A 19,680-nucleotide genomic window follows, 5' to 3' on the forward strand; every position below is an offset into this window, starting at 1 on the left:
AGAACCTGATTATTGATAAATCATTTTAATGCAGTATAGCAAATAATTTGTAGCCCGACTGGGTTTTTTTATTAACATCTTCTTTAGCTTTGCAACAAGATATAATTGCATATTAATTGCTAAATTAAATAATTGTTGACAGGATGACCTTGAGTTGACAAGATTATCAGTGTTAATTTTTCAATTTAACCAGTTTTTAATTGTATTTTTGCCATACAATATGCTTTTTGAGCACTTAATAGTTATCTAAATATATTGAGTTTGCTAAAGTATAGTGAGTTTAAATGCCAGTGTATCTCTTTAACTAAACTAACATTCAAACAAAGAAAATTCATACTTTTATTCAGCAAGGACACATTCATTTTAAATACATTAAAATATTTTAAATTGTAATAATGTTTCACAATATTACTATTTTTTGATCAAATAAATGCAGCCTTGGTGAGCATAAGAGACTTTCATTAAACAATCTTACCAGCTCCAAACATTTGAATGGTATTCCAACCATTCAAATATATTTCAACCCATACAGCAAATTCAGCACATTTCAGTGAAATTATCATTAGTGGACGAAAAATAAAATCTAAAAATCTTTTAAATGAATCCACAGAAGCTCCTGAGTTTGTTCTCAGATAAAGAAAGAGAAGCAAACAATGGCGTTCATACAGATGCAGGAGACTCACTTTGCATGGGAGAGAAGAAGACCTCAGAAAGAGGAGCTGCTTTGGTCCATTTGTACTGAGGAACAGGTTTGCCATAGCTGGATTTACAGCTCAGTGTTACATTTCCACTCAGCACAGGATTTCCTGTCATTGAGCATATGGGTGTGGATGGAGGAACTAGAACAAACAGAGAAAGAAATCATGAGATAGACAGTTAAAGGCCATAATATGTTAATATAAGCACATTTTGTCAATGTACCTTTAACATTGAGGTTTAGTTCCCCTAACAGGCCTATACCTCCTGGGATGATGACATTGCAGATGTAGCGCCCGGAGTCAGACTCCTGCGTATTATTTATGTAGATAGACAGATTGGCAGAAGGCATAGACATGGCAAAACCCACCCGCTTCCGAAAGTCAGCACTACCGATGCCAATCTGTCCTGAGGAGTAGGAGATAACCTGCAGTGCGAAAGTACACAGAGACACCTTAACACGCAATAGTGGTGTTTTGGGTTCCAGAGGAGAAGACGGACCAGAGGGGCCCAAAGGTAAATCAGTGCTTTATAAGTACTAATAAACAGCCAATATGCAAGCTAATAAGCAAAAGTGAGAACTGTTCACCATACTAAAGTGTTACCGAAATTATTTGGCCCTGATTACACTTGGCATTAATATGTGTTTTGGTCGATCAGATCACAAGTAGACGAGGGAGACACACTCCCGTTTACACCTGGTGTTTAAATCCGTCTCTTTTGTCCACTTTCAAACACTTCTGTCCTGATTTCTTCGAGGGGAGGTTCTATGGGTGGTTAAAATCTATGGGCTTTTTCAAAACTTTCGATCTAATGGACGAAATAAACTCACGCAATTTACATTTGAACATGACCGGAGATGACGGAAAGACATAAGGAAAGCATCAGCTTTCTTTTCTGCTCTGACAGCCAGTTAGAAATCAGGAATGGTGAGAGAACATTGTGCTTGGTATGTTTTTTGTCTTCAAATCAAACTTGGGTCTTCAGCCGACAAAGTTTAAATCCCATCTGGCTATAGCACGCTTCCCAAAATGTTACACATTAGGTCAGTAGGCGGTGAGTAGGCAGTCTTTTGTTGTTCGAACGTATTCGACCACATGAGCGTTTACACTACGAAAGCAATCTGGAAGAGGTCAAAAATGGACAAGTTTAAAATGTTTTAGACCCTGTTTACACCTGTGTTTAGCATTGTCCACTTGTAATTTGATTGACCGAAATGCATCTTAATACCAGGTGTAAACAGGGTCTTTGATGAATAGAAAGTTCAAAAGCACAGCATTTATTTTCAATAGATTTTTTTTAGTCTTTTCACTTTTGCTGAATAAAAGTTAAATTTTCCATAACTTTGAATGGTGTACATAAACAGTATAAAGTATATATCAAAAGGTTATAAAAATTGGAGAAAAAACACCACTAAGAATATGGAGCAAATAACATGAAATAAAATCTACAGTATAGATAAACTAATAGGCTAGTAGGCTGTTGGACTTCTAGATATCATTAAATATCAGTAGATTCATATGGTCAAAAACATTAAAATGAGAGGCTTATGGCACTGGTGAGCGAGTGATCGATGTTAATGATGGAGGTGAACTGTCAAGCTAAAGATAATCCTCAGATGCAAGTGCAGATGGTCAATTTCGAATTTTAGGCTCATTTTCCATTTATTTATGATAATCTAGCAAAGGAAAACAAGTGAAACTACAGATTATGACAAGCACCACAAATATCATTTGAACACATACAAACTTTGCATGTGATAGCTGGCTCGCATGTACAGTAAAACCTTACACATTATCACACTCTGAAGGTGTATTAGCTGACATTTACATCGCAATCTAAAACCTTCAGTAATAGCGGCTTCAGTTAATCCACTTCTTGCCCATCCATCAAATTCATCACGTGTGTTTTCATAGATTTGACCTTTCAAGTGTTCTATACTCTTTCTGTGACATTAAAGTGAAACCCATCTGTTGAGTGAGCCTGTGATAGAGGGGATGCAGAGGGGAGGTTAGTCTGACATGACAGGTTCATGTAATTTATTAGTCTGCTGATGGAGGACGCGTAATCCGCCTCTCTTATTTTCACAATGAAAGCAAAAGGAGGACAGATAAAATAAAAGTGACATTAAGATATTGGGTTTCATATATATATATATATATATATATATATATATATATATATATATATATATATATATATATATATATATATATATATATATATATATATAAAATTATTCATAATTCGTTGTTTTTCTGCACTACTTCTTTTAAATTTTCCTTTCTAAAAAAAGCCTACTGCTGCTTATACTGTATATATTCAGAAGGTCTTCCAGGATTGTGGAATTGCACGCTGAAATCTGAAACCCTCAGAGCATTTGATCACTGCAGAATTTCACTTTTAACAAGCGTTTTCTCAACATTGCAAATCTAATCCTTACCAACACATTAATTATTATTTGAATTGTCACTCAGTGAGTCATTTAAACCATTTACTGTCTTTAGAAGGCTTTTGTCTTTCAAACATATTACAATGTACAAAGTAATTTCATATTTATATGCAATGCAGGGATTCCCAAACTTGAAATTCCAAATTTGATTCCCAAATTATGTTCATGGTTCTTTGATGTCAGTTAATGGTCAAATGACATGCAGGTAAACAAATAAAATATTTTTTTTACATCTTTTTTAGTAAGTTTTTTATTTTGACTGTTTTTATTTTAAAATTCTTTATGTTAATTTGACATTTTTATGATTTAATTACTTAATAGCTTTTCATTAAACTCACAAACCTCAACAGTTCCATCATGAAACCCTGACATAATGTAATATTTTAATGAACTTCATGTTGTTGATAACAAAGAATGGAATATAATGTTGTTCTCTTTGCATTTTAATATGAATTTTGTACAAAATTATCCTATTGAAATCAATGTGATAAATGAGTTAGGTCAAAAGTAATCTAAAAGTAATCAAAAAGTAGTCCGATTATATTACCTTAAATGTGTAATGTAATTGATTACATTGTGTATATTATATATGGACTTGTAAGTAACACTTATTTGTATATTTTATATATATAAATATACATTTTTAGTAAAAATATATTTATAATACTATTTCCAAACATACTCACTTGTTTGGAGTCATTGGCCATGAAGCTCCAGATGACTGTGTTCTTCTCGATGGAGGTGGTGGGGGTGTACCAGGCCTCCAGAACAACCATTTGTCCCATGATTACCTCCATGTCTTTCCGTGGCACCTCGACCCGCTGAGAATCACCTGTGATAGCAGTGAAACAGCCATTGATGGGACTGGGACTTATCCTGGAGATCAGAGGGCAGGTTCGGCAACAGTGTTTGACTTTTAGGTGACATCATTAAATTGTACGTTTAAAAAGAAAAATCATAATCCTACACAGGCAAAAATTCTTAATCCATCCAAAAACACACACAAAGGGAACCTTTACAGCCCATCGGGTCCAAAAAAATCATGTCCTGAAAAAATGAATAAGGTGATATGAGGCAACTCTTTCAGCAAAATCTGCAGAAAAAAAAATCATATTCTTCCAGTAGCAAAATGCTTCCAAATTCTCAGAGCATAGCTGTGATATGACTTAATTTGATAGATTTAGCAGAGCAATTCTCAAAAACTATTTAATGTAATTGAAGTATTTGATGAGCTCCCGTTAAACAACAAAAAACCACAATGATTTGCCAAGCTAGTTAGAGCAAAGACCAAGAAAAATGCACACAAAAAACACAAAATTAACTGGTTAATAAGAAAGAAAACAATCTCCTAAGAACATCTATTGCCTACAGATGCAACGGTTCCACTGATGGAAACATGCTAAATGATACCCTATAGTGACTAATTAAGCAGGGATCACTCACAGGGCATGAAGTCTCCTGAGCTGCTCAGTTGGAGTTGGATCAACTGATCCCAGCATTCCCAACTGTCCTGGTCAGCCAGTTTGGCGGTGGATCCCTCACTCACAGATAAACGTGGTGGTGAAGCTCTGCTGAGCTGCGCTGCGCTGCACTGCTGCTATATTCCCCTTAATTTCAGCTTTAAACTGAATCCGTCTGTGACGTAAAGATGTCGGTTTCTTTGCTTTAGACTGAACGTTGCCCTCAAGCTGTTTTGTTATTGCTCATGAGACTGCGCCTCCATTTTTTAATTTCTGTTGTGAATCTGGACTAGTAATCCTCCAACAATCCGCGGCTCAATCTCGCAACGCTTTCTCCTGGCTCACGTGAAACAAGTCGAGCTCAGCTGGACTTAAAGATGATGTAACCGACGGCTCCTTTGACAACCGCTTTAACTGCTGGACTGTTTTCATTCATATTCCCACAGAAAGATAAACCTCCCAGATTAAAGGATCTGATGGGTAACTGATCTAAAACACATCTATATTTCTTATCATTTACCCTTATTCACCTCACAGGGGGAGCTATGCATTAGTATATGATCTCCAAATATCATCCAAATAATACTATGTTTATTATTATTATTATTATTATATTATTAAATGTTTTGAGCAGCAAATTAGCACATTGGAATGATTTCTGAAGGATCATGTGACACTGAAGACTAGAGTAATAGCTATTATAATTTTTTTTCTTCAATATAACAGTTCTTACTGTATTTTTGATCAAATAAATGCAGTCTTAGTGACCATAAAAGACTCTTACCAACCCCAAAATTTGTACAATACATTAAACATAAATATCTAACTAAAAGTGTATTTAAAGCTTTCCTTTGATATTTAGAGGAACAAAATTTACCTCTGAATGTCTGATTCAATCATAGTATTACCCAAAACAGTATTGTACTTGTTTCTGTCTGCCAGATTTGTTTTGCACTTTGTCAACCCCTAATCTTTTTAGTGGTAAAAGCTCAATCTTCCCCTTCGTCCCGCCCTGGGACTTTGGAGGGAGTGTAAGTAGGACATGCGTCGCCTGGGCTCGAAAGCGCTGCGCCGATGTGTGGCGGCTCTCTGATGTGCCTCTGTGTGCCCAGGTTTATCCCTTACATTTCTGAGCCATAGTTGTTTATTAAATCAAGGAAAATCTTCCCTAATCCTGTCACTGGCTCCATCTGTGCAGCTCTACACAGCACCAAGGTGAGAAGTCTGACATGGACACCTTGATTCGAGGATTAGCAAGGGGACACATCGCACACACAAATACATGCATGTGTATTTATACAAAATATAGGACTTGTTGGACATGTATAAAAGTTTAGATCTTCATCCTGATTTAAGTAAACAAGCTATGCATTGTTTGTAATGCTAAAATAAGTTGCTGTTGATAGACAACAACACATTGATCTCTGGGATTGATATTCACATCAGTCTTACATGTGCACCGTAGTATTTTAAACATTCAAAAAGCAATGGGTGAGGAACATCTTTTGGAACTGTGTGGGAAAAATAACCCTAAATCATCCTAATCACTCCTAAATTTAAAAACCAAACTAATGGATGGAAAAATGATCACACAGTGAAGTGCAGACTATTGCAGTTACAGAAGGCCACCTAGTGAGGGCAGCACAATACTGCAGCATGCAAGAAATGAAAGATGATAGATGAGTGTAGATAAACAGATTTAACAGGGTATATATCAATGCCACTGAGTCTCATGTGCATTCAAAGGAATCAGATATCCAGAACAGGCAACGATCTATAAAGCAAATTTTAATGTAGGGTACTTAGAATTTGTCTCAAAGGACAAAAACACCACAAAATTCTATATAATATTATTTAAAAATGAAATTGTTTAGATATAAATTAATTATATGAACAATAAGAATATAATTTTATTCAAAAAATAATATATTATAATAAGAGTCACATGATGAATCAAAGTTCATTACAAGCAGATTTTCCTCAAGCTGAGAAGGACAACACTAACATATAGACGGTGCACACAGTGTCATTCACACACACACTAAACACCATCATGGTAACATGCATGAAATTTTAAAAATGCAATAAACATTAATTTAACAACATTAGATGTAACATAAAACCCTACTGTACATAACTGATTAGAAAAACTAAGAAGAAACAGAGTTATTTCAACGAAAATATATCAAATGTGAAGCGTCACGCAGGGAATTGTGGGAATGTCAATTTACGTTTTTTCACTGTAGATTTTACAATAAATTGTTATTTTCCAAAAACTGTGTATTTAATGGTATTTTACTGTAAAATTACATTAAATGTACCGTTAGATCTATTACAGTTATTCACCGTATATAGTACGGAAACTTTCTGTAAACCAATTGACAGTTTTTCACCGCAGCATTTTTACAGTCTTTTACTGTTAAAATCACGGTCATTTTTTACAGTGTAGGATAGTTCCCCCGAGAACTAATTTCTCCACCAGGCCGTGTTTCTGGTTGCATTCGCACCGAGAATATAGGAACTCTGAATCGTCCGACAGTGGCGTCTTTAAGCGCAGCATTTACAAACGCTAAAAACTGGTGAATGGAGGATGCAGTGAACAGAGCTGTGCTTGTTGTGTGTCGTGGGTTTCCTGATAATCAAGATGGAATGTAAACATATAATTTATGCGACTGAAAAAGCAAAAAGTGGGGCTAAGAGATGAAATCTCCTATGACAACTTTCAGTAGTACATATCATCAGGGCGGAGAAAAGGTAAATGCCATTATCGCTGTTATCCATGTTTGTGAAGTAAATATGTTTACACGGCTTTTTAAAAATGCCGGGTGCCAGAGTCAAAGTCCCTTTAAGACAAGTCATTTCACTCGGCGGCCATCTTTGAAACGCCTCTCGGCCATCCTGGGCATCATGCAATCTCTTTGAATGGGGAAACATTAAATTCTCCAAAACTGTTCGCCAACCTTACGATTAAATTTCATATTTGAAATCACCAATGAAATCTAACAACAACCGGCTCATAAATTTAGTTTCTAAACGCTCGAATCATGACACAAAAAACTGTATTTTTCAGGCTGAATCAAGCTAATGCGCATGCGCACCGACTTTACCAGACGGTGATTGGCTCTTATTTAGAAGGCGGGACTTATTCCGCCATATTGCGCATTACACTTTCTCCCCTTCAAAACAATACGAGTGACACGTCTTGTGTTATTCTATAGTCTTTGCCAGAGTTTGACATGCGATTGACCAATCAACGTACTTTTCGTCACTGATAGTTCATATAGTGCTGGTTTAGACCCTACTATGAAGTAGGAGCTAATTTAGTTCCCCCAAAAGGAGTTTCTAGAACAAAATCGTTCCTAGTTCCTGCAGTGTGAACATGGCAAAATCCGGGTACTTCAGCCAATAGTTTTAGAAAAGTTTCCCCTATTGACTTCCATAGTAGGAAATATAAATACTATGGAATTCAATGGCTGCAGTCAACTGTCTGGTTATCAACATTCTACAAAATATCTTCTTTTGTGTTCAGCAGAAGAAAGAAACTCATACAGGTTTAAAACAACATAAAGGTGAGTAAAAGATGACAGAATCTTCAATTTTGGGTAACCTATCCTTTTAACTGAGCGCTGACTGGTTGATCCAATTCAGGAATCAGACTGATCTGAAAATAATAGCATTCAGATTTGGAATGACAAAAGGGTAAGTAAATAAGGATGATGTTACAAGAAAGTGCATTTCTATGTCACAAATAGAATACAAGTAACTAACTTCATCTAAAGGTTCATTGTCAACTTGTAGGCCTATCTAAACTCAAAAACTGGCAAGCAGCTTTTATCAAATGTCCTTCCTGAAAAGAAAAAACCCTTGAGCCGGGTGTAGATAGGAGCCTACTCTCATTAAACAGAGACCCATTGTCTTCTAATATAATCTCCTCTTTTGCTTGTCTCCGGCTCACAAGGGTTGTCTGATAAAGCTTTAGCATGAGCGATCTGAGCCAGCCTTAAAATACCTGCTAATCTTGGGCAGCTGCACATTAGAAAGCACTTTATTGAGGTATGGGTGATGTGGCTCAGGTCTGATGAGTACGACTAACCCTTCCCATTTGATTTTAAAATCCATTGTTAGGGGAACGCTGGGTTTAATTATCAGAGTTTACCTTGAGTGCTGAGAGTGAAGTCTGCGGTATATGGTGACACTGAGTGAAGTCTGCAAGGGCTCATATGTGCAAATATAAATGCTCTCTTCTAAAGGAGTTTTTGGGTTAAGCAAGAGTTTTCTGGCAGATGGCAATTGAACAATAAACATTTAGTGAAGGTTCCTTTAAAAAGGATTACATCAGTTTAATCTTTAGTGCTATTTTAAGCAATTGTCAGTGTGTTTTCACATCAAACGGCCTCTAAATTCTTTTAAGTTTAGATCGATTCTTCATGCATACATAGACACAAACAAGCTGTTGTCAGGGGAGGACAATCAGGAACACTGTCCTGGGCCTACCAAGGTCTTTTAGGTTCACAGGCCCTGTAAATTTTAGCAATGGTCCGGACAAAGTAGCTACCTCCTACATAGGCAGCACTCTAACCACAGTGTAACCTTTTAAGGCCCTGTTTCCAACTGATATTAGTATGCATTTTGGTCGATCGGATCACAAGAGGATGAGGGAGACACATACCATTTACACCTGGTATTTTAATCCTTCTCTTTTGTCCACTTTCAACCACGTCTGTCATGACTTCTTCGAGGGGAGGGTCTATGGGTGGGTAAATGTATGTTTTTTTTTTCAGACCCTTACATCTAATGGATAAAATAAGCTCACGCAATTTACATATGAATGCGACCGGAGATGATGGACATATATACAGAGAGTAACAGCTTTCGTTTCAGCCGCAAGATGTGCCAAATGCAGTGAGTGCATGTTAGAAAACAGGAATGGTGAGAAAACTTAATTACTTGTGCGTGGTATGATTTGTCTTCAAACCAAACTTGGGTCTTTAGCCGACAAAGTTTAAATCCCAGAATGATTTCTGAAGGATCCAATTGAATGCATTTTCGACTACCTCTGGAAGTGGTCAAAAATGGACAAGCTCAAAACGTTTTACACCTGTATTTAGTGTTGTCCACTTGTGATTCGATCGAACATAACAGATCTTAGGACCAGGGGCGTAGGAACCACTTTGACATTGGGGGGGACATTTTGGCCATTATGAATCAACGTCCATCTCTCCACCATAATAGTAACATACAGTATGGTGACGTCACGTGGTACGACATATATGAAATAACAGCAAAATAAATAAACAAAATCATCTGTTTAATTTATCTATTTATTATTACACAAATATTGAAGTTGGGAAACATAAAAGTGTACAAGCCCCCCTGCAATTGCGGGCAGAAAGGAAAGGGGCACTTTACAAGGCAAATATTTGATGAAATGAAGGTTATGATGTCGCCCTGTCCTTGTGTAAAATGTGTTGTATTATAACTATTTACACTAACCTTACTCTTTGTAAAAAACTTCAGCAACGTTATTTCCTTTGGTTTTATTTTTTTCTGTGGTGGCATTATGCTGAAAAGAGATGACAGAACGTTTTACTTTTGCTAAGGTTAACACAGAGAAATCGATTGCCCGCTATATGGCTATCTACCTAACGTAACGTTAACCTCCTCTCGCAAAGCATAACATACGTGCCATACAAAATTCCACTGTTGATTTAATGTCATGCCTCGTATCCATAATTCAGTTTTAAAAAGCTTGTTAATTTAAACCGCTTGACTGAGACTAATTTACCTCATACAAAGTCGAGTCGTTCAAAGCTGGTGCGCACCAATAACGTATTTGAATGTTCGTAGTGTAATGTTGACTTCTCTCTACCAATCAGATGCTCCGAGTCCGACTATAGGTGAAAAGTGAAGAATATGAAGCTGGTGATTGGCGAATGGTGATTATTCAAACATGAATGAAATCACTCTGGGTTTGACTGACAAAACCGAATATCTTCTTCGTCGCGTATTCAAAATAAAAGTTCAAAATGTACAGTTTTTGTTCCTGCGGTGTATAGGCTAATTTTTGGGTGGGACACATGCAGCATTTTCCAATATTGAGGGGGACACGTCCCCCCCGTCCCCCCCGGTTCGTACGCCAGTGCTTAGGACCATGGAAACAGGGCCAAAATGTCTCTGTGGTGACCAGGGCGGGCGAGAGCCATGAGGGAATGGCTTGAGGCGCACCGGCCTTGAGTCCCTCACGGAGGAGCTCCAGGAGCATAAAAGGAGGAGCGACGACAGTGAAGGACGAGAGAGGACCAGGCCTGGATATTATTTTCATGTTTTATTATGTTTGTGTGGCCGGCAGACGTCCGCGAGGGTCTGCCAGCATTACTTTTGTTTTGTTCTTTGTTTATTTTTAATTAAAGTTTTGTTGAATGTTCGCCGGTTCCCGCCTCCTTCTTCCCGCATATACGAACTGTGTTACAGTCTCACTCTGAAAACTTTATATAGGCAGCAACTCTGCATGCCACTAAAATAATGCTTCAAATGCAAAGGGTATGGGCATGTTGCTAAGCTAACAATGTCATATAGTAATAAGAATAAAATTTTTTTTAAAAAAAACAAGCACTTTATAATTTACACTTTGCTCAAAAGTTTGGGGTTGGTGACATTTTTTTAAATATTTCTGAAAGAAGTCTCTTATGCTCACCAAGGCTGAATTTATTTAATCAAAAATACAATTGTAGTAATTTTTTCAGTTTGAATATATTTTAAAATCTAATTTATTCCTGTGATGGCAAAGCTGAATTTTCAGCAGCCATTACTTCAGTCTTCAGTGTCACATGATCCTTGTCCATGAAAGATGAATGTCATGCTGCCAAACATGACCAAAATGAGGGATATTGGATGCTTCCTATCTTTTGGAACCGCCTTCAGGTCAGCAGTTTGCCTATGATGATTTAAAATCCTGTCTAGACAGTCAGCGCACTAGTTTTGAGCAGAGCCTTTTTACCTTTTCTCATCTCAGCAATTCACTCTTCCACTCTCTTTTTGCACAAATACACCACTATAATAACTAATATTAATCTTAAAAGAGAATAAATTGTACAATGGAGGTCATACATTGTGACATGACATTATGGGAGAAGGTAAAACAGAATGACTGCCGGGCTTGAGAAAAACTTATCGGACATAAATATGGTCTTAAATCAATGTGACTCTTTTTTGCTCTCAGTCATCATGACCCAAGCTGTCAGCTGGCCTTTCACAGAAACTGAAACAACAGAAATAATACCTCAATATGGAGAGAGTTAATAGACTCTACAAGTTCAATCAATAACTGATCATAAAAACACGAGCAGACACTGTGGTGCAGACAGATATATAGATTTTCAATAAACACCTTTACAATAAACACATTACAACTGGTTTTGAATAATCTGAGCGGCAACCAAGATCATTATATTGTTTACATGTCTGGCTGCTCTTAAATTGGCGCACATGATTTGTTTTGATTGCTATGTTGGTCTGGGAGAGTTCTATAAATCTAAAGAGTGCTGCCTAGAGCGTGGAGAGCATCAATCAGCCTGAATGTGACGGGCTTGAAGTGCTCTCCATCTCTGCCACTCAGGTCCACGGGAAGAAAATTATGCTGTTCCACAAAGCTACTCTCTCCGTAGCCTTCGGCATATGGACACAATCTCCTCCTACAAATCTGTGCAGAAAATATTAATCCATGCAACAGGCAGATGGATCGGGCTTGAATTATGTATAGAGCGCAAACTCAAACTGAGGAATTACTCCAGCAGTCGAGCGGCACATCCGACGTTCAACATCAAAATCATGCTCATCAGGTTCTCGTGAAGGAAAGTCAGGAGAGAAGATCATTACAGACTGGATGGAATGTGATTCACAGAGATGTGATTAGGGTTGAGTCAGAGGAAATTTAATGGCCATAAAAGGCTATCAGAAGAGATGATGCTGCATGTTGCCTCAGGTCTTGTAGATAAGTATGGATGGAAAACAGTTCACACTTTCTTTCTGTAAAAGATTGCAGAGACAGTTTTATCAAAGGCCATGTTTATATCTGGTATTAAGATGCGTTTTGGTCGATCGGATCACAAGTATACGAGGGAGACAGACTCCCTTTTACACCTGGTGTTTAAAATCTGCCTCTTTTGTCCACTTACAAACACTTCTGTCCTGATTTCTTCGAGGGGGAAGTCAATGGGCAGGTAAATGTATGGGTTTTTTCCAGATCTTTCAATCTAATGGACAAAATAAGCTCACGCAGTATATATATGAACACGCACAGACGGCGCCATTAGCGTTTTCCCGTTCAGCACCACGTCCTTAAATTAATAAATGCATTTGCGCCGGCGCATTGCTAGGATTACAGCGTAAAAGAATATTATTGTGTAGGCTACATAAATATAAAAATGTAATGATGAATAGTCATTGCGTGTATTAGAATTAGGCTACCTATATTCAATTCAATTCTATAATACTACTTATAACGGACACAATCACTGCTAATTCATCCCACGCCTTCTTCACCTCGGGAAGCTTTGGTGGGTTCCTGCTTTTTTCACGAGCAGATCGGTTTCTTCGCTTGAAAAGCGTTCGGCTTTTCCACCAACAAATTCCGCCATGTAAATAGCAATCCGCCATGGCGCGAGTGCATCTCGCTCTTGAAGGGAATGGGAGATGACACTTTGATTTGTTTATTGAACGTTACGCCCATTACTCATTAAGAGAATAGGGACAACCCATTTCAAAAATGCTCCCCGGCGCACGGACCGTTTTTCCGTTGCTAAAATTGCAACTAAAAGTGCACCTGTGCCGTGCGCTTTACACTTTGCGTTTAGATCATTAAAATAGGGCCCAAGGAGAGCATCAGCTTTCATTTCTGCTCTGACAGCCACAAGACAACGCCGAACGCTGTGAGTGTGTGTTAGAAATCAGGAATGGTGAGAGAACATTGTGCTTGGTACATTTTTCATCTTTAAACCAAACTTCTTCTGGTGGTGAAATGTTCTTCTGCCAAGAAAGTTTAAATCCCATCTGGCTAGCGTGCTTCTCATAATGTTTATGCATTAGGTCAGTAGGCGGAGAGTAGGCGGTCTTTTGTGGCTGTTCGAACACAGTTGAATGCATTTTTGACAACTTCTAAGGGTGCTTTCACACTTGGTTCGATTGCTTGGACCGAACCCGAGTTCGATTGCTCCCCCCTCCCCCTGCGCCCACTGGACTGTGTTCACATTATATTATTTGGGTCCAACCCGCGGTTCGTTTGCGTCATCAAACCAGCAGCTGTTTACTACGTTGCTTAGTAACGATGACAAAGGAGAAGGCGAATGTAGAATGTTGAAGGCGAGCAAAAATGAGAAAAGCTACACTACAGCTCTCTGTTTGCAGCACGTCAGTCACGCTCGTCGGGAAAGTGATTGAAACACACACACAAACACACATTTTTATCAAATTATATGGCATTAATAGCGGTTTACTTCCGCAATGTGGTACGTTTGCATTCATATCAGAAGCGAACCGTACCGGAGTTCACCCCAGACCACCCTTTGTAAGTGGACTCGGGTACGGTTCGCGGGTGCGCACCCGAGTTCAGAAGACCGTGTTCACATCATCCAAACTTACCGAACTCTGACGTCAATCGAACCCGGGTGCGCACCAAAAGTGCTAATGTGAAAGCACCCTAAAAGTGGTCTAAAGGGGACAAGCTCAAAACATTTTAGACCCTATAAACAGGGCCAAAGAGTGCTCACAGTAAACTGTTGTACTTACAGGTTCTGGGTTTGTTTGCTTCACATTTATCATTTTGTTTAAATAAACTCAAAAGCTTTGAATCATGGGAAGTCAGTCATAGTGTAGTAGGTTCACAGATCAAAGAATCACAACTGACATCCTGCAGAATCTTCATTAAAACAAGGAGAGAAAAACGTAAAATACAGAGAAGAATTCTTATCAGCAAATACTAATACTAGTGAGATGATATACTGGGATCAGAATGTATCCAGTAATGAAATTGGCTTTATTAGACACTGTTACGTACGCTGCGCTATGTAATTGTTTTTTTTCATGTCGCTGCATATATGTGCGTGTCTGTACTCCATTTCAGGTGTGACTTCTGATTGGACGATCCGTCTGTCAATCTGCTGGCGTAAGGGTCTGACGTCAGGGATCGCGCTACCAATCGTGGGTTACGGAGCGGCTTGTGAGCAGCTTAAAACTTCAATGGCGGCAGCTCGAAAACAGACTCTGGGTTGGGGAGATAGGACATTCTCTGTGAGGATGGTTTTCTCGTTCGAGAGACCAGTTTGAGAGACTGATCAGTGTTTGCGACTTTACTGCTGTTATTACCTTGCAGTTGGGTCAGTTTCTCTTGTGTTGGGAGTGCTTATGTTCGTTTGTGCTCGTGTGTTCGATACATGCTTTATCTAGGATGCCGATTGTTTATGACCGCTGTATTCGCGGAACCTTCATCTCATGTTCCGGTTCAAAGCTGACCCGTGAAACCTTCATCTCATATTCTGTTTTAAAGCTATGTAGCCTGGCTGGAGAGGTTGCGAGTCAGGTAAGCAGGTCGCGACCTACATTTACACACGCAGAAGAAATATGTATTAGACACACTAGCCTTAACGAGTGGTGCTATTTCTGTATGTTTTGTTTGGTTAGACAGCGTGGTTTAGTTATAGCGTTTTGAACGTTGAAGATGTTTCTTTCTGCATTTTCTTTTGTTAGTTAGTTTAGCCCTTTAACTTTAGTTAGTTTTGTTTTGTTATACTTAGTTCTTTGATTTAAGCTCCACTCTCTCACTCCTTCCTCTCCTCCAGATCTTTTGCTGTTTGTTTATTCTTGTTACGTTGTATATATTGTAAATATCTACTTTATTATTATTATTATTATTATTATATTACTTCACTTATATTTACTGAAATTAAACCTTAGTAACGAAATTGCTGGTTTGTCTGTCCCTTTTCTTTTGCCATCCTGTTACTGCCATTATACACACATTGCCACTGTTTTGTTATGTCTGATAATATTCCTAGACAAACTACATCTAATTAACGAGGGACGTAACATATTTGGGGGTTCGTCCGGGATCCCTTTCTCTTTTTTGGGGAAGGGATCTCAAGTTTTTATATTGTTTTCAATATCTCGGAGGATAGTTGTATGTGTGTTTTTGTATGGTGCAGGAAATGGCAATGAAAAGGGCATTGTTTGGTGCATTGTGAAGTGGTATAGTGATAATTGGACACAATGAGTACTTTTGACTTGCAATCATTTGTTGCTAATCCAACTTTGCAAGTGTTTGAGCGATGTAGAAAAGATGAGTTGCTGCAGATAGCTGACCACTATCGCATTCCTGTGGTGAGGCAGTCTCTAAAGCGTATTATTAAGAATGAGATTTTGAAACGTTTGGTCGAATTAAAAGTGTTTCTATTTCCAGATGCGGAAAGTGAGCGAGCTGACACTTCGGCTGTGGAAAAGCGTACGCCTAGCGTGGGGAATTTGGAGGAGGCAACAGGTGAGAATGCTGAGGTGGAGGCGGAGGCCGAGCCCAAGGCTGTCTTACCGCCCTTCTACCCACTGTCTCCGTCTTCCGTAGAGTCTGGGGGTGACGCGCGACTTAAGGTTCGCATAGCCCGACTCCAGATGGAAGTGCAGGAGCGAGCTGAGACGCGCCAAGCTGAAATGAAGTTACGCTTAGAGATCCGTAAAATGGAAATTGAGGCAGAGACGCAGGTGAAATTGCGACAGCTCGAGTTAGAATCAGCGAAGGCTGTCTCTGACCGAACTGCGCGGCTTAATCCTGTTAGCCCTGTTGTTGCGTCAGTAAATTCGGCAAATTCTGTGAGTGATTCGACCACGACATTCGATATTAGTAAGCAAATCGCTTTGGTGCCTCACTTTAGAGAATCCGAAGTGGACACGTACTTTGCTGCTTTCGAGCGAGTAGCTGCTGCACTTCATTGGCCGAAAGAGGTTTGGTGTCTGTTACTACAGTGTCGACTCGTTGGAAAAGCACAGGAAGTTTGCTCTGCGCTATCTTTAGAGGAAAGCTTGCGATATGATGTCGTAAAAAATGCTGTACTTCGTGCATATGAGTTGGTACCTGAAGCGTATCGGCAACGCTTTAGGAACCATAAGAAGGTAGCTCAGCAAACATTTGTGGAATTCGCCCGGGAGAAGGGAGTTCTTTTTGATAAATGGTTGTCTACTAACAATGTGCAAGATTTAAGTTCGTTGAGAGAACTAATGCTTTTAGAAGATTTTAAGAATTGTTTGTCGGAACGAGTAGTCACATACCTGAATGAACAAAAAGTTACGTCATTGTCACAAGCCGCGATTCTTGCGGATGAGTATGTGTTAACGCATAAGAGTGTGTTTGTTTCAGGTCGGCCAGAGAAAGCACTGAATTCGGCTTCAACTCAAAATTCGAATACCCGTAGTAAAAGTAGTTCCCCACAGAATAAAGAAACACGAGAATGTTTCTATTGTCACAAGGTAGGGCATGTTATTTCTGATTGCCTGATGCTTAAACGTAAAAACCAGCAAGGACAGGTAAAACCTGTTAATTTTGTGAAGGCTGGGTCTGAAACTGTTCTAGAGAAGGATGAAATTGATGCAGGGTTTAAGCCATTCTTGATGAAGGGGTTAATCTCCGTAAATGGTAAACCTGAGGAGCAGAAAGAGGTACAGATTTTGAGGGATACGGGAGCAATTCAATCATTTGTAATATCTGATGTACTTCCGTTGTCGGAACAGACATCTTGTGGGTCAAGTGTACTAGTGCAAGGGATTGAAATGGGCGTAATTAGGGTACCATTGCATCAGATACACTTACAGAGTGACTTGGTTTCAGGTTTCGTTAGGGTGGGTATACGTTCTTCCTTTCCTGTCAAAGGTGTGGCATTCATTCTTGGAAATGATTTGGCAGGAGGTAAAGTGTCACCTGTGCCAGAAGTTATTGATAAACCTGACTGTTTTATCCATGCGGATGACATCGCTGATCATTTTCCAGATGTATTTGCTGCTAGCGTGGTTACTCGTGCGCAAAAACGCAGAATTGGAGATGACATTGTTCTGTCTGACACTTTTATGTCACCGGTGTTCACTGAAGAAAGTTCAGGGTCAGATCAGAAGGGCGCGGATGATGTTCAGCATGATAAATATTCCGCTGAGTCTGAATTGTTAGTTGAACCGTTTTCTCATGAACGGATTAAGATCGCACAGCGAGAAGACGTGTCACTGACTAAATGTTTTTCTGCTGCTGAAAGTACAGACTCTGATAAAACCAGTTTTGTAAAATACGTGATTGAAAATGGGCTACTGTTAAGGAAATGGCGTCCTAATTCAGATGGGGAGAATGAGTGGGAGGTTGTGTGCCAGATCGTTTTGCCTACTGCCTACCGCAAACAAGTGTTGAGTTTGGCACATGATCACGAGTTAGCAGGTCATTTAGGCGTGACAAAAACCTATAACCGCATCCTCCAACATTTCTTTTGGCCTGGCTTGAAGAGAGATGTATCTCAGCATTGCCGTACTTGTCATGAATGTCAGGTGATGGGTAAGCCGAATCAAAAGATTCCACCAGCTCCGTTAGTTCCGATTCCTGTCATTTGCGGACCGTTCGAACACATAATTTTGGATTGTGTTGGTCCGTTGCCGAAATCCAAGGCAGGAAATCAATTTTTGTTAACCATTATGTGTTCTGCGACACGTTTTCCAGAAGCTGTTCCATTGAGAAAAATAACTGCACCTGTTGTTATTAAAGCTTTGCTTAAATTCTTCTCCACCTTTGGGTTGCCAAAAGTCGTGCAGACAGATCAGGGGACGAATTTCCTTTCTAATGTTTTTAGACAAGTGTTGAAAACCTTGGGCATCACGCACCGAATTTCGAGCGCCTACCATCCTGAAAGTCAGGGTGCGATCGAACGTTTCCATCAGACGTTAAAGTCGATGTTGAGAAAGTATTGTCTAAGCTCTGGGAAAGAATGGGATGAGGGAGTACCACTTGTACTATTTGCAGTTCGTGAGGCAACTCAAGAATCTCTGGGATTTAGTCCTGCAGACTTAGTTTTTGGTCACACAGTTCGAGGTCCGCTAAAAGTCGTGAAGGACAGGATGTTAAATGACAAAAAGCCAACCGAACAAAATGTGCTGGATTATGTCAGCCGATTTCGGGAACGATTGCATAATGCGTGTTCATTTGCACAAAAATCGTTGTCAATTGCTCAGAGGGCATGAAGAAACGGTACGATAAGAAAGCTGTTGTGCGTGAGATTCAACCCGGTGACGAGGTTTTAGTACTGTTACCAGTACCTGGTTCAGTTTTGACCGCCCGTTTTTCTGGTCCGTACAGGGTATCTAAGAGATTGAGCGAGACTGATTTTGTGATACACACGCCTGATCGCAAACGAAAGTTTCGAACATGTCATATTAACATGTTGAAATCATATTGTTCTCGTAAGGTACCTGAGAAATTTTTGGAGGAACAAGAAAAGCCAGTCGCTGTTCCTACGGAGGTTTTAGCCGTTGCTGCTATTGCTGTGCCTGACTCCACTGCAGTGAATGATGAGGTTCTGCTGCCATCTCCTGGTGAGTGTTATACTGACGATGGTGTTACACTTCGTAATGATTTGTCAACGTGTGGTAGACTTTCAAATTCTGAAGTTTTAAAAAGCTTGCCAGAAAACCTTGATAATTTGCTTGGGTCACAGAAACAGGATATTATGAGACTAATTCGAGATTTTCCTATGCTGTTTGGTGATGTTCCGACTCGAACTAATGTGTTACAGCATGATATCCAAGTGACGTGCAGTTCTTCTATTAAACAACATGCTTATAGAGTGAACAATATCAAGCGTTCTGTGATGAAGTCTGAGGTGGATTACTTGTTAAAAAACAACTTGGCTGAACCTAGCTACAGTCCGTGGAGTTCACCTTGCCTTCTTGTACCGAAATCTGATGGCACATTTCGGTTTTGCACAGATTATCGAAAAGTAAATTCTGTGACTGTACCAGATAGCTATCCTCTTCCTAGGATGGAAGACTGTATAGATAACTTGG

The 19,680-nt window shown here is 39.2% G+C and overlaps 1 protein-coding gene across 1 annotated transcript in view; it reads right to left on the reverse strand.

Moving 5' to 3' along the window:
• Window positions 1-19,680, reverse strand: part of esamb (endothelial cell adhesion molecule b) — a 57,291-nt gene that overhangs the window by 16,464 nt on the left and 21,147 nt on the right. The window contains exons 2-4 of the mRNA XM_067365976.1: window positions 3,835-3,980; window positions 922-1,123; window positions 684-839 (exon numbers count right to left, since the gene is read on the reverse strand). Of these exons, the coding sequence (XP_067222077.1) occupies window positions 684-839; window positions 922-1,123; window positions 3,835-3,980 (504 nt within the window). The remainder of the gene's footprint in view (window positions 1-683; window positions 840-921; window positions 1,124-3,834; window positions 3,981-19,680) is intronic.

Source organism: Chanodichthys erythropterus, chromosome 17 (genome assembly GCF_024489055.1).
Source record: "Chanodichthys erythropterus isolate Z2021 chromosome 17, ASM2448905v1, whole genome shotgun sequence".
NCBI lineage: Eukaryota > Metazoa > Chordata > Actinopteri > Cypriniformes > Xenocyprididae > Chanodichthys > Chanodichthys erythropterus.